Source organism: Neovison vison, chromosome 6 (assembly GCF_020171115.1).
Source record: "Neovison vison isolate M4711 chromosome 6, ASM_NN_V1, whole genome shotgun sequence".
Taxonomy (NCBI): Eukaryota; Metazoa; Chordata; class Mammalia; order Carnivora; family Mustelidae; genus Neogale; species Neogale vison.
Genome location: NC_058096.1, coordinates 112,035,050 through 112,058,078, shown reverse-complemented (window position 1 = coordinate 112,058,078; position 23,029 = coordinate 112,035,050). Strand labels below are relative to the sequence as shown.

At 38.6% G+C, this 23,029-nt stretch overlaps 1 protein-coding gene across 10 annotated transcripts in view; it reads right to left on the bottom strand.

Annotated features, from left to right (window-relative positions):
* Window positions 1–23,029, bottom strand: part of TP63 (tumor protein p63) — a 138,267-nt gene that overhangs the window by 24,131 nt on the left and 91,107 nt on the right. For 7 of the 10 annotated variants that reach the window (XM_044251992.1, XM_044251994.1, XM_044251995.1 and 4 more), the window contains 4 exons: window positions 6,096–6,282; window positions 3,868–3,983; window positions 2,327–2,436; window positions 1,520–1,656 (listed from right to left, as the gene is read on the bottom strand). In XM_044251992.1, the coding sequence (XP_044107927.1) occupies window positions 1,520–1,656; window positions 2,327–2,436; window positions 3,868–3,983; window positions 6,096–6,282 (550 nt within the window). The remainder of the gene's footprint in view (window positions 1–1,519; window positions 1,657–2,326; window positions 2,437–3,867; window positions 3,984–6,095; window positions 6,283–23,029) is intronic. The other 3 variants (XM_044251993.1, XM_044251987.1, XM_044251990.1) reach the window with 1 other exon arrangement.

Below are 23,029 nucleotides of genomic sequence, written 5' to 3'. Positions count from 1 at the left end.
GCTGTTCGAGGGAGGAAGATAAATGGGTTTGGTGTTTTATGTTTCAGATCATTTATCTTCCAAGGAGGTAAAGGAAGGGGTGTTGTAGAAGCTGTCTTGCCCATGTGTTCAGCTTGTGGGTTCAGCCCTCCTGTGACAATGTATACATCACATAACTTCAGACAGCCCGTCCAACTTCCAGGCCCTTGGTGTTCCCTCCGGTAAAGTGTGTGGAGGCAGCTCATAAACCCTTTAGGTTTCTAACATGAGGTACGACAGCCAGGATCCAGGATATAGAGAGGATTCTTCTGCCAAAGTTTGGATGATCTATTCTTACTCAAAGTTATTAATTTGTAGGTAACTGAGGTACTTAGGGAAGCATATATAAATGATGCCACTAGAAAGACTCAAGAGGAAAATTAGGGTGGATATAAAATTATATACATAGTTAAGTATTGTATGTTTGTGTATGTGTACAATAAATCATACATATACACTTTTTTGAGGAATAATCAGGGAGAAAAGGAGTCTAACAGGAAGGGAAATCATAAGGAACAGTGAGAAGTTGATGATGAGTAGCTCTTATAACATTTTGTTGTTCTGTAAAATGCAATACAATTTCTATTTCTTCTGGATACTAACCAGTAGTAAGATTAAAATGTGTTTTCATGAAATAAGTCACAGCATGGTATACTTTAAAATACTTGTAATGATAACAGGCTTATGTGAGGTGCCTTCTAGAATCAACTTCTTCTCACAAGTTAGATGCACATGTGGGTCAGTGGTTTTCACACTTTGTTACCTGGAGGTCTAGGCCCCTGTACCACATGGGCAAGAGACAGTTGAGAGTCACAGACCACCCCTGACTCCTGTCCCCTTCAAATAGCACCATTCTACTTTAATCTATATGCACCGTAGGGATCTTCTTTGCAATATTTCAAAAAAAAAAAAAAATCACTGCTTAACAAAGTGAGTTTGGAAACAATAGCCCTAAATCATTAGTCTCATTATTAATGAAGAACCTGAGGCCCCAAGATGGTGATACGTGTCAAAACTCCATGAAACCCAGATCTACATAGTCCCCAGACGGTGCTTCATGAAATATATTTGTAAATCTCATTGTTTCCAAGAATTCATACGGTAGACAAACGCTATGTTCAGCCCTTCCGCGCAATTACAGAAAGATAAACTGGAATCGGGGGCGCACACGCTTAGTTTTTGATTCAGCAGGTCTGGGAACTAAGAATTTGCATTTCTACCCAGTGGCAAGATAATGCTGATGCTACTGGTCTGGAAGTCACAGTGGGAGGACCGCTGGACGAAGAAATCCCCACCCGGATGGTTTGCTTATGCCAAGCTGTCAGGCACATCTGGGAGTCCCTCCATTCTCGGGACAGCCGCTCGCACTGGCTGCGGGACCTCAAGTCATACTTGCGCCTGAAGGCCTGAGGTCTTCCTATGCAGCTTCCCACTACTGCTCCCGGCCCCCACATCTGGAGTCGATTTCGCCCTACCCCGTTTGGCTACTACAGCTACTTACGGCGCTTCGTACCGTCACCGTTCTTTGCGCTGTCCGACACCTGCTGCTTCCTGATGCTGTCTTCATCCGCCTTCCGGTCTCTCCCTGGGCAAGCACAGATCCGGGCCTCAAAGCAGCGTCGGCCCAGGACTTGCCCACTACAAATCAGAGAGGAGGGAGAGAAAGGGTGACATCGAAAAGAACTGTAAAAATCCCTGGTGTTCTCTCATTTCTATATGCAGTGCCAGCCATCACCCACCCACCATCACCACCGGCTCCCTCATGGCTGCTTTGAGGATGGACCCAGAAGCACTTGGCAGAACACAAAAGGGCTTACATGTCACAAACAATATTAGTAAATAACATTCCATTTGTTCTGCAAAGAACCTCCAAGCCATTAACTGAACAGCTGTATTTAGCTACAGATTTTGAAGGAAAGTTGAGTTAAGCCAGTGGATGTTTCTGGATAAAACCCCCTGAGGCAGCCCAGACTTACTCAAGGAAACTGTTAACTGCCTTGGGAGCCGCATGAAAACAAACACTGTCTAATCAGAAACGATTGCAGTCAAATGTCAGGAATTCAGGTATGAAGTGACTTGCATGCCTTCCCAGTTCTTTTCTTCCCTCCACCTTAATGCACCCTGTTCTGTCTCCACCTTCTTAGATCTTTTATGTCGGTGTTTGCAGCCAGGATTTAAAGCACAAAGGAAACAAATCAAGGGTAGCTCTTTGCTGTACATGGGAAGGTAATGATAGAGCAAACACAATTTCACGTTGCCCTCTGCCCACGGTGTTTTGCAGAATGACAATTCTGCATATGCCACTTACTCTCTGGTTTCCAGAGTAACAATGATTAAAATTGGACGGCGGTTCATCCCTCCAACACAACTGCTGTTACACATGAAATTGTACAGGACTGTCGTGAATTCAGTGCCAACCTGAAAGCAGGACGAAAAAGACTCTGGGTTAGCAATGGTTTGAACTGATGTTCTTCCTTCTCACTTCTCTCTAGTTAACTAATTCACTTCTGAATGAGGTGATACATTTTTCTCTAGAAAGACAAGCTCTAAAACCCATTGTAGATTTCTCTTTGACTTGTCTCTTGGGAAGCTTAATGTTTGCAACACCGGACACTAAATTAGGTGAAAAAGACTTTAAAACATAATACTTTTTTTAAAAAGATTTTTATTTATTTATTTGATAGACAGAGAGAGATCACAAGTAGGCAGAGAGGCAGGCAGAGAGAGAGGGGGAAGCAGGCTCCCCGCTGAGCAGAGAGCCCGATGTGGGGCTTGATCCCAGGACCCTGAGATCATGACCCGAGCTGAAGGCAGAGGCTTAAACCACTGAGCCACCCAGGTGCCTCTAAAACATAATACTTTTTTAAAAGTAGATGTATTTATTTATTTTAGAGAGAGAGAGAAGGGGGGAGAGAGAGAGAGAGAATGCGGGAAGGGCACAGGAAGAGGGAGAGAGAGAGAAGCAGGGTCCCGGCTCAACGCAGAGCCTGACACAGGGCTCCATCTCAGGACCATGAGATCATGACCTGAGCAGAAATCAGGAGTTGGTCTCTTAACCAACTGAGCCACACAAGGGACCCAAAATCATAGAACTTTTTGATCCTACTGATCTTATTCATTTGCAAGCTAATCCCTATCACCTAATTCAAATAGGGGGAGAAATGAAAAAATTATCCAAAATAGCAGCAACATCCAGGGATATTTCCCCCATGTGAATAAAATAGGAAAACACAGATTTAAATGTAGAGTTCCATAAATAACACTCTGGAGCTAAAATGTTCTCTGGATTAAATCAGCTATTCCAAAGTGGTCATTTATGAGCAAGGCAACTGAAGTTTAGGGAGGCAGAGCCACAAGGGAACTGCCCATACAGCAAACGGGCAAACCACGAGACTGGTTTCACTACTCCAGTGTTCTTAACACAGACCCAGTCTGCTTTCCTAATCTGCCACCTGTTCGTCCAAACTTGAGCTAAGAGACCCCCCCCCCCTCGGAGTCTCCCATTTGTAGGCCACTGGAAATAAATCGGCATCCAGTCCACATCTACTACCAGTTCAATTGCCAGTTAGATTCTCTAGATGAGAAAAGGTCCGGTATTTACCCAATTGCAAGTTCAATTATCACAGGCTTTTAAGATGGGAATGTGGGTACAGAGCAATTTCATCAAGTTAACCTAGTACAAATGTAGGAGTTCTGAAGGGGAATGAGAAGCAGTGTGGTAAAGAGGGAGAGGAGAAATACCAAAAGGATTGTATTTCATGACAAACACTGATGCAGAAAGAGACCCTCAAAACACCCTTTATTATCAAAACATGTTCTCCCAAGTCAGCCCAGTCCTTGTCTTTTTACCTGCGGTGGCTCATAAGGTACCAACACACTCTGTCTTCCTGTGATGGGGTCTTCTACATACTGTGCATGGCTGTTTCCTTCTACTCGAATCAAATGACTGGGAGGGGCAATCTGTCCTGCAGAACAAAGAAAGACAAAATAGTTCTTTGTATTCAAAGAAAGAAAGGGAAAGAGAGAAGGAAAATGAAGCTGCATGGGCAAAATATTGGTGGCTGAAGAAACGGTTTATTCAATAGAGGAAACATACATTCTTGAAGGAACCAAGAGGACTCATTGCAGGGATCTAATGAATGAAGGTGTGACTCTGTAACAGCAGAAAGGCCTGGAATGCTCATCTATATTTAAGGGAATAGTCCCTTTGTTTCTTGTGCTGAAGGTTAAAAATTCAAGCTTTCCAGGAATTCTATGACTATGTCTCTGCTCTGATCCATAGAAGGGATTCTGCTATCTCCCATGGGAAAGAGAAGTAAAAGGAACTAGTTCATAAAAGACAAAAAACAAAAACAAAAAAACAAAAAACCCTAAAACTCCAAAACCCAGCTTGAGAATAGATTTCCAAAACTGACTAGCAAAAATACTAACAAGATGTAATAGATGTATCATTGCCTGTTCTTTTCTCTGCCATAAAGTCTCCATATTTACACCTGCTTTTTTTTTTTTTTCTTAAAGATCTACACTCAATGTGGGGCTTGAACTCATGACCCTGACATCAAGAGTCACATGCTGAACTGACTGAGCCAGGCAGGAACCTTTGATTTTACACCTGCTTTGGTTATAAAGCTGAGAAGCTTACTGGTTTTCTGGTGCTGAAAAAACTCCAGGTTGAAGGATCAGAAAACGGAAGCATGCTTTTGAAAGAGCATAGGCCAGATTGCACAAAATTGGGACACTTGACAGAGCTCCAAAAGAAAGAAGCTGATCTGAGAATTGGAAGTGGGAGCCATAAAGGTGTTCTTAATCTTTGGGTACATATTATCATTGTATAAAAATTGTTATTCTACAAAAGTCAAAAGTTAAGTATGAAAATGCTCTCTGCAGAATCATTTATTTGGCAACAACTAAAAACAGGTGCTACGTCAAACAGTGAAAAATCAAAACAAAACAAAATACAGTTATATCCTCTTGATGGATCAAGGGCAGTTGTGGAAACCTAAAATGGAGCCTAGCTATAAGGAATCATCTTTAAGACATATTGTTAAGTGAAAATCAAGATGGAAAAGTATTGAAAATGTGGCTGTGTAGACAAGGACTGGAAATTAATGCGTAAAAAGTAGTTGTGTTATGGTGGGAGGATTTTTACTTTCTCTGTTGAAATTTCTATCCACTCCCTTTATTCTACCATTATTCTCTACCATTTATTCCTACATCACACTAGCTACCTACCAATATTTCTTTTTTAAAATATATTTTCTATATAAAGTATCCTACCTTCTAAGCCTCCTGCACCCAGATCCCTCTTTTGATGAATACTTATGTGTTCTCTTGTCCCTCATTTCTACTTTCCACTGCTCCTTACTTAACTTTCTTTCATAGAACCTTAGAATGTCCAATGTAAGAGAACCCTTGGAAATAGTGACCTTATTGTAAAGCTGTTGTTGTAGCTGAGGCTTAGAACATGGGGCGTGACTTATCCAGGGGCACTGAGCTTAAAGGAGGCCCCCAAAATGCCTGCATCCTGACTCCCGGTCCATGATTTAGCTGTTCCCCATCCAAGCTTATATCCTATATCTTTTATTTGCTCCCATTGTCCATTACTTATCTTCATACCTTTTTCTTTTTTTCCCACTTTCCTCTTCTGTTTTTCTCATGTTTCTCACCTTTTATGCTCCTCCCAGCTCTTGGCTGGTATGGCCTAGACACCCATTCTAGGAAAGGCACTAAAGTTGAAGGTTACCCTCATCTGGGCTGAACGGGTCAGAGGTCAGGTTGTCCCTCCTCCACCCTCTCATTTAAAAAAAAGAAAAGAGAAAAAAAGAAGGAAACAGCAGGGAGTGAAGAGGCAAGTTCAGGTCACCTAGTAATTACCAACATTAAATTATGAATAGTCCAATTGTTATGGAGCCATCAATGTGGTTATCATTATTCTCAGACTGTTAGACGAAGAGGTAGACTGAGCTGTCCTCAGATTGCAGAGTTTAGAACCAGGTAGATGGACCCCAAGGTAAACTCTCCACAGGATCTCTGTTTTTTAGGAGTTTAGCCGAGCAGCCCCAAGTCCCAATTCTTACCCTCATTGAATTCACGGCTCAGCTCGTGGTTGGGGCACCGTTTCACCACCTCGGTGACATGCTCAGCTTTCTTGTAGACAGGCATGGCACGGATGACAGCGCCCTGTGGAGGTGGGGTCATCACCTTGATCTGGATGGGACATGTCTTTGCAATTTGGCAGTACAGTTTCTTCAGTTCAGTGGAATACTGCTTAGAGAAGGGCCGTTGGTGGTGGGAGGAAAGAACCAACAGGAGATAGTGTTACTTTCCAACGCAGAACAAGGAAACTAGGTTCACTATCTACAGATGCATGTCTACGACCGGCTACTACATAGCCGACGATGACAGCTAGCAATCTTACCAGAAGGAATAAGAGTCACTAATCAAATTAACCATTTCCCCCCCCTTAAATGACATCCTGTCGATAAAAGACTTCACATTTATCAAAACACATTTATGTCATTATTTTCCAGTATCCTCTCATTAGGATGAAGAAATTGAGCCTCAGAGGGGTTTAAATAATTCCTACCCCAAACAGCTTTACAGAAATCCAGAAACTAAGTAGAAAAAAAAAACACAATGTTTTCATATTTTGAGTAATATTAAACAGATGATAATATTTACCCTGCCCTTATAATACTTTAGAGAGACTCAAAGAAAATAGGATTTATGGGGGGGTGGGAATGAAGATGGAATCTAGATCTAGCAGAGAGTAAAGAGATTTTACCCAAGGGCAACCAACTAGAAAACTGCAAAGCAAAAGTTTTCCCAAACTGTTGCCCTTATATTCTCAGGCCATAGCCTGAGACAAGGAGAAAGCTGAAAGGGGCCATTTGCTCCTATATGCTCACAAACAGGACTACCCTATTGTAATGATACAAATCATCATGGCAAAATCCATCAAGATACAGATCTCTTCACTCATAAGTGACTGAAATTTTTATTCCCCACACTTCCTTCTGAGGGAGAGGAAATTCAGTGATTCTTTGGTTGGTTGGGTGGGTGGTTGTAGAACAGGCAAAATCAGGGGAGAAAGCATGCAACCTAGAACCAAATAGAAGAAAAAGTTCCTTTCCTGTGTTTCTTCCCCTCCCCATCTCTGAACCAATGTAGAAAGTCTCCATTCTAATCCTTACATTCTATTAAACCTTAGCATCCCTGTTCCCTTAAGCCAATACCCAATCCCTGCATTCCTCATTGTGTTGCTGCAGTGAAACCACCAGACACCAGCACTGCCAGCCAAGAGTGGGGCCCCGAGTAACACTTACCCAAACAAAGGTACATGCGTGTGTGCGCACAGACACACACACGCACACACGCATACACGCATACACACACAGGCTGCAATCCTAAATTGGCAGCCACAGTGCTCCAGGGGAAAGACACTGGGGACCAGGAGCCAGAGTGGCAAAAAGATTTATTAATGATATGTTTCAACCCAACTCTGACTAAAGACAAATGTCTGACTAAAAAGCGCATTTGAAAACGATTGCTTTATTTCTTCCTTTTGAAATATTTAATCTTTCATCCCAAACATTTTAGTCTATGAAATTTTCAGTTAAAATTTTCCTAATGCAAGAAGTATGTTGCATAACCATGCCCACAGGTCAAGGATTAGACACAACAAACGGGTTTTCTATCGCTTGAGGAAACAGGGAGCATGCCAAAAATCGACCACAAAAATAAAACTCTACTCAGGAAATACTGAATGAAAACTGGAACAGTACTTTTGTGCTGTGTTTTTAACCAATGACTTTACAAACAAAGACACTGCTTTAGGACATGTTAAGAACTCACTTTTACTGAGAATGCTCAGAACATAAGCATAGCCGTTTGTGTTTTAGTTTGGAGATATATAACCCAAGCATGAGTTTCCATAAGATTCACCTCAGGAAAAATGACTGAAAAATAAGTTTGTCACCTGAAGACAAATAAGACCCCTACCCAAGTAGGTAAAGATTAAAGAAGAAGAAGGAGGAGGAGGCGGAGGAGGAGGAGCAGGAGAAGTGTTCAGAGTAAGGCAGTTCAAAGAAAACACACACACACACACACACATCTTTTTTCAATAATTGATATACTATCAATCAAACTGGACAGACTAAAATGTAAAAGCACTAAAAACCAACATAGGTTTCATCAGTTGGTACCCTCTCTCATTCTGAGGGATGGGAGAGGGGAATCTCATTTCTGAGTCTAAATAAATAATAATGATTTTACCTTTTCCTGAGTTCTGCCGTCAGAAATAGAATCTTCACACAACCCCATGGTGAAGGTATTACAGGGATAAAGTCTCTCTCTTTTTTTTTTAAGATTTTTATTTATTTGATGGAGAATTCAAGTAGGCAGAGAGGCAGGCAGAGAGAAAGTAAGGGAAGCAGGCTCCCTGCTGAGCAGAGAGCCCAATGCGGAGCTCAATCCCAGGACCCTGAGATCATGACCTGAGCCGAAGGCAGAGGCTTTAACCCACTGAGCCACCCAAGTGCCCCAGGGATAAAGTTTCTTATCTGAAACCCTTGGAGCCAGATATTTTAGAATCCAGAATAATTTTGACTTTATAACTTGGAGGAGAGCTCATATAGCATATATTATAAACACTTCCAGCAGGATTTAGGTCAACACCCCATAATCAAATGTTAATGTTTTGTCAGAATTCATGACTATTCATACTAACTAGGAAATGACTATAGAGCTTCAAAGTGCAGGCCAGATTTCACTACCAAATGAGGCTGTCACAAACTTCATGAAATCCAAACCAAACCAAATCAACTTTTGGTTTTCAGGGTTCTTTGGATCTCAGAATTGCAGATAACAGATAATGAATCAGCATTATTATCCCCATTTTATAGATAAGAAAGCCGAAGCCTACAGAGGACTTGCCTGAGGTCACAGAGAAGAGCTGGTTAGCAACCAGTCTAGGAGAGTCCTAACCCCAGCCCTGTAACAAGAGTCCCTTGTCTTGATCTCTCTTGGCTCAGCAGTACAAATGTGTGTACTTTTACCTTTCTCTATTCTAAACAGCATGGCTATACTCTGAAGCAAATTCAAAGGTATTCAATCTTCTCTAACATTAAAACAAGCTCGTAAGTAGTTGACTCACCATCAACAATTCCTCTTTATTTAATTCTCAATGTAATAATGTTTGCTTATTTAATTGCAGAGAGCAACAGCACATGCTAGAACTGAAAAAATCCCAGACTGGGAGGAAACCAACCTTGGAGTCTAGTACCAGCCGTCTGTCAGTACTCTTGATTACAGTTCAGGGTAAGTCGTGCACGAGGCCCTGATATTTCCCATGGTTTGTTAAGGCCCTTTGTGGTCTGACCCCATCTCTCTCTCCTTCCCTCCCCTCACCCTCCCAACACACTCCCTTCCCACTGCATATTCTACCCATGCGAACCTCTTACTCCTCCAACACACCATACATGCATCACCCACGATTCAGTCGTGCCATTCCCGGTCTGGAATGACTCACACTCTTCCTCTGTTCTCCTCACCAAGCCCAGACAATTCAGATAACCCCCTGGGCTAGGACTGCGTCTGGTACTATAGACCACATTTTCCAATTTTAAGGATGAAAGTTTCATATTGACTGAATCAAAGTATCTGACCAGGGCCAAGATCCATTTTGATTATTGCTTCTGGTGAGACTACCAGGCCTGCTGCTCAGTAACTAGAGGGACCCACATGGCCAGGTGCGCTTGGTTCTTTACAAAGCCCAGCTTCTCCTACTTCATTTCCCTCACTGGTCACAAGTGCGTTCTGTGCTGATGTTTGATTATTTTTCCAGCACTAAATTGAGGTGTCCCTTATCCTCTACCAACTGGCCACTACTATCTCTACCAAGTTTCCAATCTTCTGCAGGATCACAAAAGAATGGCAATTTGATTTAAGCTGAGATTTTATTTATTAATTAATTTATTTATTTCAGACTTTTTATTTATTTGACAGAGATCACAAGTAGGCAGAAAGGCATGCACAGAGAGAGGAGGAAGCAGGCTCCCCGCTGAGCAGAGAGCCCAATGTGGGGCTCGATCCCAGGACCCTGAGATCATGACCTGAGCCAAAGGCAGAAACTAACCCACTGAGCCACCCAGGTGCCCCTTAAGCTGAGATTTTAGAATACTCTGGTAATTTGAGTTGGCACAGGGTGAAAAGCGGAATATATCTGGCTCCTTTTAATCTCTCTCTCTCTGGGACTTCCAAAATCTCTCTCCATGGTTTTGCATGTATTATATTCCATTTATGATTTAGTAGAATTCCATCATTTATCGATGCATTAGTTATTTCCAGTCTGCATTTACTGTGAATAAGACTCTCACGGACGTTCATATATAAATCTGAGTGAGGACACCTGTTTTCATTTTTCCAGATAGGGACCTCGAAGTGTGATTGCTCAGTAAACATATGCTTAACTTTATGAGTGACTGCCAAGCCTTTTTACAAAGAGTTACACCACTTTACACTGCCACCAGCAATGTGTGTTCACAGCCTTGTCAGACCTGCTATTGTCAGTTTTAATGTCATCCTAGCAAGCATGTAATGGTTCTCACTGTGGTTTAAATTAGCATTTTCCTGATGTTTAATGATGTGGAGTACCTTTTCATATACTTATTTCATATTCATCAATTATATTTTACATAATAAAAATTAAAAATATAAGTATATTTATATTTCATACAAATAAACATTAATATATTTATAATCAAATACATTAAATATGAATATATTTATATTCATTTATATTATTTCATATACTTCTATACTATTCTTTCTGGATGGGTTTATTCAAATCTTTTAAACTTTTTAAATCTCTATTTTTTAATTGGGTTGCTTGTGTTCTTAATTTGAGTTGAAATTATTCTTTTTATATTCTAAATACAAGTTTTTTTTATCAGATACACATTTTAAAAATATATTTTCTCCCAATCTGCAACTTGTTTTTTTTTTTTACCCATTTTTGTACTTTTCCAAAACAGTTAATTCTGAGGAATTATCAGTATTTTGCCCTTTAAGGTGTATGCTTCCTGTGTCCGAAGAAATCTTTGTCTAACCCAATGTCAGAAGGATTTATATATTTATGTGTATAAAATTTAGAGTCTTAGCTCTTGCATTTAGTCTTATATCTATGTTCAGTCAATTCTCCTCCTCCTTGTCTTCCTCTTCTTTTTAACAGCTATCTAATTGTTCCAGCAAGACTTGTTGAAAAGTTTATCTCAATCTTTTCCCTGTGTTCAATTGGTTTAAATATTTTTTTGGAAATTAATTGACCACATGTGTTCACATCTTTATCTGGACACTGTCCTTTTCTGTTGACCTGTATGTCGATTCATATACCAGTTGTCACACTGTATGGATTATACTAACTTTATGGGAAGTCTCAAAGTCAGAGAACCTGCATTCTCCAATTTTGTTCTCTTCCAAAATTGTTTTGGCTTATTTTAGGTCCTCTGAAATTCTATTTAAAATTCACAAGTAATCATACTACAAAAATGCCTGATAGAATTTTGGAAAAAATTGTTTTGACTATATAGGTCATTTTGAAAAGAACTGATATACTAGCAGCATTATGTATTTTTTTTTAAATTATTTTACCTATTTGACAGACAGAGATCACAGGTAGACAGAGGCAGGCAGAGAGAGGGGGGAAGCAGGTTCCTGGCTGAGCAGAGAGCCCGATGCGGGACTCGATCCCAGGACCCTGAGATCATGACCCAAGCCAAAGGCAGCGGCTTAACCCACTGAGCCACCCAGGCGCCCCGCAGCATTATGTATTTTAATCCATGAACATGGTATATATCTCTAATTAGGAACTTTTAAGTTTTCTCAGGAATATCTCAGTTTTTAGTATGCAAACCTTGCATTACTTTGTTAGACAACTCCTTCAGTATTTTTAAAAATTGTTTAAATAGTACTTGAAAAATTTTAATTCCTAAAATTGTTTTTCTGGTATATAAAAACATAATTGATCTTTGTATTGACTATGCATCCTGTCACCTTGCTAACCTTAATAGTTCTGGTAGCTTTTTGTATCTGTTTTAGGATTTTCTACATAGATGATTATGTTTACTGTGAGTAAAGACAGTTTTATTCCCTCTTTTCCAATATGCATGATTTTTAATTTTTATTCTTGTCTAACTGCAAAAATGAACTATGGTTCAAATTGCTATTGATTTATTTTTATTTTTTAAATTGATATCTTAGATCATTGATTTTAGACTTTTATATTTCTCTGATATAAGCATTCTACATTCTACAAAGGTGCCTTTAATGCACCCTTTTAACTGTGTCTATAACATTTTAATATAGTCTTAATAAGGAGGAACATCTGAAGCATTTCTTTTGGATTAATTAGTCTTCATACCCAATATCATGAGGGGCCACACTTATGTTTCTGAGAAAAATAACCCTTTTTCTAAGACTTAACACTTATTTAATGGGTTTTGTTTCTGACCTTAATTTATTCCCCCTTTGCACCATTTTCTTATCATTCTAAATGGATTTTTTTTTAATTGCTGTTCTAAGGTTATTTTTATCTCTAGCTAGGTTTTTTCTACTTACAGGTATCAAAGGAAAAAGCCAGTTGATTCTTTATCTGAAAAGAGAATCTCCTCTATCTAAGAACTTCTTTAGTGGTGCAATTCCATTGCACTGAATTTCCATTAGTTCTTTGGGTGGATATTATATATTCCAATCTTTATGTTTGAAGATATAGTGTATCTCTCCCTATAGTGCTGTTGCTATTAGAAGCAGCTATGAAGAATTAAAAACTTATAAACTACTTCTCAACTTCTTTTTTTCTATAAAGTTTTCTGGTTTTTTTTCTTAATTATAACAACATGTACACATAGAAATTCTGAAGAAAAAAGGAAATATATGATGTCTTATCTCTACCCAGAGATAAACATCATTAACATTACAGACTTTTTCCTATGTATATAAACACATACATACATATATACATACACTCTATAAGCACACAAACTCTTATACAAACTGGAACATAACAAACATTTTGGTATCTTTTTTTATTTAACATATCATGAGTGTGTTCTATTAATTTAAAAATATAGTTTAAGTGGTTATAATTATAGTATTGGAGAGACATACCATGATTTACTTAATTATGCTTGTCTTATAGAATGTGAATTTAATTCTAATTTTAAAGTATTAAAAATAACACGGTGAGCATATATTAATTCACAAATCCTTAGACATAAATTAATTTTAGTATGTAAATTAGATCCCTTGAAACTGGATAATTGAGTCAATGCATATTTTAATGTTAGAGGGAAGTCCAAGATCAATTTGAATTTTCTTGCTTTAAACTAGGTAAGGTGGTTACTTCTCCCAAGCTCCTTAAAGGATTTTGTTTCCATCTTTATTTTGTTCTAAAAAAAATGTGAGAATGTTTCTGATTTTTTTCTTAAAATCATTTGGGAATTGGTGAGCTCTTTCAACTTACGTGCTTGAATGTAACTCTATATAATTTTTCTTTTCTTGTTTCACCTATATTTTTGTTTCTTCTACTCTTATTAATTTTCAGAAACATCCAAGTCTTACTTTGGTTCTGCATTCCCTAGCATTCACTTTATATAGTTAAACACTAACTGTTAGCATTATTGCTTTTGTCTGCGTTCTGGGAAAGCTCATCAAAGTCGTTTTCCATATCATATGTATGGTTTTCTAGAGTTAGTCCTGGTCTGTTCCACCACAAATAACTGTAATTCGTCTATTGCATTTCAAATGCTCCTATCTACTTAATCTCCCTTTTTACCTTAACCAGTCATCTTTTCACCAGGGTCTGCTGTTCTAGATATATTATTTTCTTCTCCTAATTTTATAGTGCTTGTGTTTTATTGCTTTGTACTGAAGCAATCTTCTAAACTTTTTTTTTTTTTTCCTGGTTGCTAGGATGTTTTTGCTTCCTTTGATTCACTAAAATGATGTCCCCTTACACTTAGTAGTTTTACCTTCTTCTTCTTCTTCTTCTTTTTTGGTTGTCATTGTTTTTTGACATAGGTTTCTAATTGCTTTTGTAGTTTTCTGTGAACGTAACAAGATAGAGCTACAACTAGTATTTGCATCCCTCATGTTTCTTTGACAACTTTCAATTCAGTTCCATGAGACTTTAAAAAAAAATAAAAATTGCTACAGGGTGCTATCAATAGCATGAGTGTCCAACCACATTTTTCTGTAATTCATAATATTTTGGTGGGAAATGAAGATTCTATATTAGAATCTGCTAATCAGCTGCTACAGTAAACTAGGCATGACATCTATTTATCTCCCTACTTGCATCATCCAGTAATTATCAAACAAACATTTACTAAGCATATACTATATACAATGTTAAGTACTTGGCTCTGTAAGAGGAACAGAGAGAAATAAGATTAAAAACCCGAGAATGCAGGAATTTACATATCCTCACTGTGGGACAGTCTTTGAAACATAAAGTAAATTGAAAGGAAAGCTTACTCAGCCTTACCTTCAAGTTGCTCACAGTATAGAGCCAGAAAAAAACAAAACAAAACAAAAAAACACAAACAACACAAATACACTGTGTAGAGCAGAGATATGTATAACATATTATGGGATTGGGGGCAGAGAGCAATAAACTATTTGTTAATAAATTTCCCATTGATTGAGCAAGTACTACACACAAGGCTCTCTTTTAAGTCAGAAATTCAGCAATAAACAAAAGCAAAGTCCAGGCTCTGAAGATGTTAATATTCTAGAATAAACAAATAAATACTATGTTAGATGGTGATAAGTGCTATAAAGAAAATGAAGTCAGGGGGAAAAAAAAAGGAGATAGAAAATTAAAAGCCAAGAGTTGGGGAGTTGCGCTGTGAGGGAGCTATTATTTTATCAAGGGTTATGAGGGAAGGATTTTTGATAAATTGATATTTAAAGAAAGATGTGAAGGAAGCATGGTAAACCATGCACACACCTAGGGAAATAATATTTCAAATACTGGAGACAGCAAATGAAAAGGTCCTGGGGTGAGTATGTCTGTCAAGGAGACCAGTGAATGAAGGCTACAGTGGCAAGGGATAAGATCTGAATCAGACCTCATATGGGGCCCAGATCATGAAAGGCTTTACAGGACAGGAAAAGACTGCACCTTTCCTTGGCATGAGCTAAGAAGCCACTGGAGCGGTCTGAAAAGGTGACATGATCTGATTAATGATTTTAATAATATTTTGACTCTTATGTGAGAAACAGACTTTATAGATCAAAGATGGAAATGGAGAGTTCAGTAAGGAAGCTACTGCAAGTGCTCCAAGTAAAAAATGAGTATTGCTTGGACCAGCAGTAGAGTTGGCAAGAAGCAATTGTGTTTCTGGACAACTTTTAACCAGATATACTGATGGATTGTTTAGAGATGAGAGATAAAGAGAAAAGCAAATGTATCCCCTGGAGAAGGAAGATTTCATAGCAGTAGTGATATTTAAACTAAGACTTACAGGCAAATTATTCACCAACCTAATGATGTATCCAAGAACGTGAGGACGGGAGAGCTTTCCACAGACATGGCTTTCCACAGATACAGAACATCATGAATATAAGCAGACAGACTTTTAACTATGGCTGAAATATAGGTGGGGGCAGAATGGGAAGGGAAGGTACCAGAGGGGAAGGCGCAGAGCAGAGAGCAATGAGGCTCAGCTAGGAAGGCAACTACCAGATTCTGAAGAGCCTTGGATGTCACAAGAAACATTTGGACTCCACCAACAGGCAAAGAAGAATCACTAAGGATTGCAAAGCAGGGGAAAGACCTAACCAGTTCTATGTATTAAGTAAAGCAAAGCTGGTAGTAACAAGACTGCAACAGAGTAAGAGAAAGGAGACCCATCGGGAGGTGTTCAGGCAAGAAATAAGGAGGGCCCAAACTAGAGCAATACAAATTACTAAAAGGGTGGAAAGATGGAGGAAATTTTGGGGAGTACCTAAAACTCAGTGTTCTAGTTTTCATCATGAACACACCAAAACAGACTGAGAACTACTTTTCAGGGCAACAAAAGATGCTTGCAAAAATAATACCAGTTATTTGCTTATCCCTTTTCTAAAATCAAAGGATGAATGAGAGTTAGTGTAATGCTCCCTAAAGAGTCAGTAGTAAAATGAGACCTGGCTTAGTCAGTGGACTCTTCAACAAATAGAGAAAAGAAAAGATAATTAGTTTTAATTCTGGACAAAGAAAATAAAATACCATGAGGTAACCCTGGGATTAATAAGCCAACTTTATTGTGAAAGAGGAAAGGGGTTAGTTCTCAATGTCGAGAGCATTAGAGAAGGACTCTTACCCAACACCATCAATTGCAAGCAACAGTTACTGAGGTAGGGGTCAAGAGACAAGATTTAAATTCTATCTCTTATACTCATTCCCTGGGTCTCTACTGTGGTCACTTTCATTCTCACCAATATAAAATAGAAAAAAAAATGGAACATACAGTATGCATCATTTAGAGTGGAGAAGAAAAATCATGGATGGATATGGGAAGCCTTCATCAACTGCAAAGAACAACATAAATTCATGTATTAAGATTATTACTGAAGCCTTACATTTCTAAGATCTTCCACATGAAGTGTTCAATGTAGCTTAAGTAATTTGGGGAGTATTGTGAAAACTTCATCTCAACCTGGTCAGGAAGTAGTTTTTGTCAGATAATAAAAATCTCCTGAAGTTCGAATATAAACCATTTACAATGAATCACAGAGTTCCTATTTATCTACCAGTAATCAGTTCTAATTAACTAAAAGTTCTAAATAATGTCAAATTACTAGATTCACTTATTTAAGGAAATGAATGGATTTGGCCTATCTGCTTCCATGTATTTTTTAAAATATACATGCATAGATTCATAAGTAAATACAATTTTATATGTCCTTAAAATTTATTTAAGTTACATTGCTCAAAATTTAATTTCAGCAATCTATTTTCATTTCCCATAGTTTCAATATTTATTCATGTTCTTACATTTTAATAGGTGGAAGGAGAGAGGATGATGAGACAGAAGGGAGGGAGACCTTTTGCTTTATATGTCACCGTTTATTTTATTTTTTTATTTTTATTTTTTTTAAAGATCCTATTTATTTGACAGAGACAGATCACAACCAGGCAGAGAGGCAGACAGAGACAGAGAGAGAAGCAGGTTCCCCGCTAAGCAGAGAGCCTGATGTGAGCCTCAATCCCAGGACCTTGAAATCATGACCTGAGCTGAAGGCAGAGGCTTAACCCACTGAGCCACCCAGGTGCCCCTGTCACATTTTATTTTTAAAAAATATATTTGGGGTGCCTGGGTGGCTCAGTGGGTTAAGCCGCTGCCTTCGGCTCAGGTCATGATCTCAGGGTCCTGGGATCGAGTTCCGCATGGGGCTCTCTGCTTGGCAGGGAGCCTGCTTCCTCCTCTCTCTCTCTGCCTGCCTCTCTGCCTACTTGTAATCTCTCTCTGTCAAATGGATAGGTAAAATCTTAAAAAAAAAAAATATAATATATATATATATATATTTGAAGGATGCTGGATAGCTCAGTAGGTTAAGCATCCAACTCTTAATTTCAGCCCAGGTCATGATCTCAGTGTTGTGAGATCAAGTCCTGCATCAAGCTCCATGCTTAGGAGAGCTTGAGATCCTCTATTCCTTTCCCTCTCTGCCCCTTCCTGGATCCCTTATCCTCTCTCTTTTTCCTGAATAAATAAATCATAAGATAAATAAACATATACATTAAAAAATTAAAACTGTATTTCAAGCAATATGAATTTTTTTTAGGACTTTGGTAGGTAACTCAGGTATCTAAATTTATTTGCTGTTTTTATAGGCTTGAAATATTTCCTAATTAAAAATTTTAATCAATAAATTTAATATGGACAGCACCTGTAAAACTGTTACAGACTTGTGATTTTAGAAGGCAGAAAATATAGAAATAAGATTTTAGGACCCAGAAGGTTAGCAGATCTTGTCCAAACCTTCTTCTCGCCACAATTTTCAGATATAAAACGTAAGGAAGATGGTTCATTAATTCAATATGTATTTACTGAACACCCACTTCATGCAGGCTGTGTTCTGAGTTCCAGGGAACTAGCAGCATCCCTTAGGCTAAAGGGAGTTGGCTTAAAGGGAGCACAGATAATAAATAAATTATTTCTAAAATGCAATATATATGTTCTGAAGAAAAAGCAGAGGGACAAAAGGCAAAATGGGAAGCTCTATGTAGTTAGTGAAGCTCTATTAGTTCTTCAGGTCATCCCCGAAGAAATGATTTTTAAAGGTTACACAACTAAATCTAGGCAATGTGGGGATGAACTCGGACTTGCTTACTTCTGAAAGCCAATACTTTTATAATGACATCATACTCTGAACCCCAAGTTTCCATACAAAACCAAACTGTCATTGTAAGCCAAGGACTTCGTTCTGTTTCTATTATGGAATCACTTGTTTCAAGGCAGTTTTAGTTTAAGACAGAGTGGCTAAGCTTTGCTTACAAAGTGAGATCAGGAAGAGCTGAGAGATCATTTGGTTCAGCCCCTCCAGGTACTGACGAAGGATCCAAGCTCTAGAGAAGAGATGAGACTTGTTCAAACACACTCAGCAACAAGGACCATCGTGACACATAGGCCAGTTTTTCTCCCGTGCACTTAATATGGGGTCCAGGTGGAACTGGAGTATTTTGTACCAGAGTGAACTTACAGCAATGTGCACTAGGATTAAGAAAACAAGTATGAGGCTCAGAGCTCATCTAAAAAATAAAATACCATCACCACTTTCCTACAAGACAAAGATATCACATGCTTTTCAGTTTAGTAAATAAATCTGTCTAGGAATTGAGATTTTCTTACCTAAATTGTACTTATATTTTCAGAATGGGATCTTGGACAAAAGAATAACATGAATGCCTACCAGCTGTTTTAATAACCAATTCCATCCCCTCAGGTCCTAGATTTGATAAATTAGCAGTTGTCAGTAGACGGTACAGTAGTAGTTGAATTGGTTCTAGTTAAGATACTGCATGAATTTGTGGCTCTTAAACTTATGTAAATCTTAATATAAAATTAGTTGCCCATCAACAGATGAATGGATAAAGAAGATGTGGTATATTTTTATATATATATATATATATACACAATGGAATACTATGCAGCCATTGAAAGAAATGAAATCTTGCATTTACAACAACGTGGATGGAACTAGAGGGTATTATGTTGAGCGAAATAAGTCAATCAGAGAAAAACAATTATCATATGATTTCCTTGATATGGAGAATTTGAGAGGCAACATGGGGGGGGTTGGGGGGTAGGGAAGGAAAAAATGAAACCAGATGGATCAGGAGGGAGATAAACCATAAGAGACTCTTAATCTCACAAAACAAACTGACGGTTGCTGGGGGGAGGGGGTAGGGAGAGGGTGGTTGGGTTATGGACATTGGGGAGGGTATGTGCTATGGTGAGTGTTGTGTGTGAAGTGTGTAAACTTGTCGATTCACAGACCTGTACCCACGGGGCTAATAATACATTATAAGTCAATAAAAATTTTTTTAAAAATTTTAAAAATATATAAAATTAGAAAATGAAATACTGTGATAGTGAAAAAGAAAAAAAATGGAAAGAAGAGAAAGCATATGTGAAAGAATTTAATTCCAAAGATAAAGTAATTGATCATTCACACACACACACACAAAGTCACTGACTCTCGGGAATTTCAGGCAATCACATGATCTTCCCAAACACTGAGCTGATAATCACCCATAGGGGAAAATCTAGGGAACTTTGTCAGAGGATCTATGTTTCTTCTATTTTGAGTATTTTATGATCTGTTGCAAATCTGTTAAAAGAATCCAGTTGCCAGGTTCATACTGGCAAGGTAACTCTTTAAAAAGAATCTGGAAAGAAGAGTGTTAACAATCTTTCTGATCAGAAATATATAAAAAGAGTAGCAATCAATGCCTGTACTGCTGTATCTGCATCCACATCCAATAGTGTGTTTAGTCCTAGGAATTAATAGCCTATGAGTTAAAACAAAGAACTGCATTTTTTGCTGGGCTTCAACCAAATTTCTTCTTCTACCGTCTTGAGCATCTGTCTGAACAAAGTATTTCTACAGTGTCATGGAATGGAGGAGCCTCAAAACTAACAAATGAACTAACCTCTTTCTTGCTATTCAATATCCCCGACAAAATGGAAAAGCAAGGTTTGCCTAAGTGCTGTTTTGTTTTGGGAAGGAGGGGAGGAGGCTTGGCATATTGAGGAGGGAAATGCACAAAGCCAAATATCATGTTCAAATAAAATTAACTCCAGGGGATTTTGGAAAACAAGAGTAAATTCAGCTCCTTTCCTAATAATATGTTGCAAAGAGAAGTGGGGAGAAAAGCATTCCAGTAACTACGACCCCACCATTACCACCTGCCTCGGTAGACATACTGTATTACATGCTCTTGGCTGCCAGACTGGTAATTCAGTATCCCAAGGCATAGAGATGCCAGCTAATATCAGCACACACCTGTGTAATTTTTCAACAGCTCCCTTTCCTAAAGGTGCAACAAAGAGCCTCCCTCCCCACTCCATCAAGAAGAAAAACAAAACACTTTAGTCTCTCAGCTTCTCCCAGAAGAAATGCCAGACCCTATGCAAATCCCAAATTGCAAGGCTAACTTGGCCTACAAATCTGCAAGAATATGGAAGGTATAAATTTCCATAGAATAAATAGATCAACCATTACAAAACCCACCTCACTACTCAATCCATCCTCAAGGGAAGCAGCAGTAGGATATACAGGATAGTGTCAAAGCTAGCTGCATTATGACGCTAGCTACAGTGCCGGCTTGCAGGGAAATCCACATCTGGCAGGCCATCATGCTAGAGGAAAATGTCTTAATTTTTCTTTTTCTAATTTAGTACTATACACCTATGTATGATGACCTATTGGCCATTAGCCCGCAGAATAAACCTTAGCCCAGTCCGTTAACACTCAGGGCAAATTATCTATTGCAAGGATGGCTGGGTCTTAAAAAAGGAGGAAAATCTAAGCCAAGGTTTAAATGTACCAATAACGTTTCTGACCTTCTGCATGAATATGGATTGATAAAAGTAAGATAAAAGAAAAAATAATGAGACTTACAAATAATCTAAAAGACAACCACCATTCACTAACAGGAAATTCTAGGTGTGCTTCTAATTTATGGTTTTAATTTGAGGAGAGTTCAAAGAATAAAAGAGGTGAAAGGTGGGGTCTTTCCTACTTCAAACAACCTAAAACAATTGACAAGAAAAGAAAAGGGCAAGCCACAAAGCTGTCATGACTCCATTCATCCAAATATAGCAATTATCAAGTGCAAAGCCAATCTGAATTTAGTCAGAGTTATTCTAAAGCATTCAGTGATTGATTTCATATTTTTTTGTTTTCTAAACTGTATTGGGAACTGCCAAATTAAAAAGTCTCTTTTATGAGGGTAGGAGGATGATAAAAGCAAAAATTGATGTTGGTAGAAAAGAAAATCATATAAAATAGATGGGGTATTCAGAGGACAAAATAAAATTCTGGCAAATGATTTGGCAGAGGGAAAGATAAATAAGGGGCAGCAATGAGATGCTTGAAAATAAAAATATTAGAAAGAAGAACAATTTTTGATCAAGAAGCTTTGGAAAATTAGCTACAACTAATAATTCACCAAAATGCAAAAACAGTCTTAGTAGAAGGAGCCAGCCAGACACAACTTTGGTGTGATCTACTTGAACAAATTGAATAACTTTTTCACACATAATTGTATTGGTTAATTATATACAATATTCTGGGTCTATTCTCTATAAATGAATTCAATTGAGAAATACTACAAATTTCATTTCTAAGAAGAGAATTTTTTCATTTTTAATAATTAAAAAGTGATCACTTTAAGGGTTTTAGTTAAGTAAACATACTCTAAACGAACATCAGGTTAATGCTCTGTCATGGCTATGATGGACAATGTATCAAAATACCAAAAACAAAAACAAAAAAATAAATGCATATATATGGTTTCAGGGAGGGTTAGGTGTTCTCTTGGGAAGCCAACTTTAAAAGGTTAGGGGAGGGGTGCCTGGGTGGCTCAGTCATTAAGCATCTGCCTGTTCAGGTCATGATCCCAGGGTTCTAAGACTGAGTCCTGCATTGGTACTCTCCTTGCTCAGTGGAGAGCCTCCTTCTCCCTCTGTCTCTGCTTGCTGCTCCCTCTGCTTGTGCTCTCTCTCAAATAAATAAATAAAATCTTTAAAAAAATAAAAGAAAAGGGGGTATCTGGGTGGCTCAGTGGGTTAAGACCTCTGCCTTCGGCTCAGGTCATGATCTCAGGGTCCTGGGATGGAGCCCCGCATGGGGCTCTCTGCTCAGCAGGGAGCCTTCTTCCCTTCCTCTCTCTCTGCCTGCCTCTCTGCCTACTTGTGATCTCTGTCTGTCAAATAAATAAATAAAATCTTAAAAAAAAAAAAAAAGAAAAGAAAAAGAAAGAAGAGAAAAGCAGTGAAAAGGAAAAGGTTAGGTGAAAAACCAGAACAATTTGTTCAAGAACAAATTGATTATCCTTCCCATGATGACACCACAGTTTTGTCATCCAGTTTCTAATCGGCATATACATAATGGGGCAGAAAAGATTGCCCAGAGAATCCCCAACAGGGAGGCAGGAGGGCAGGATTCTTGTTATCCACTTGCCCACTGACTTGCATCACCTTAGGCAAATCACTCGCCCTTGTGGGCTCCAGCTTCTTCATTCACAACTAAGGCATCCCGCTTAGGAGTGCATCTACTTCAAAGGAAGGGGAAAGCTGCAAAGTAAGCTTGCGAACAGATCCCTGGCTACCATATCCTATTGAATCTATCGTCATGATTGGGCAGGAAGAGATCCCCAAATGGGCCCCACAGTCCTCTGGCAAGCTATTCAACTTCTCCTCCCTGTCTCCCTTCCTGCCACAGTTGTCTTGCTGCCAGA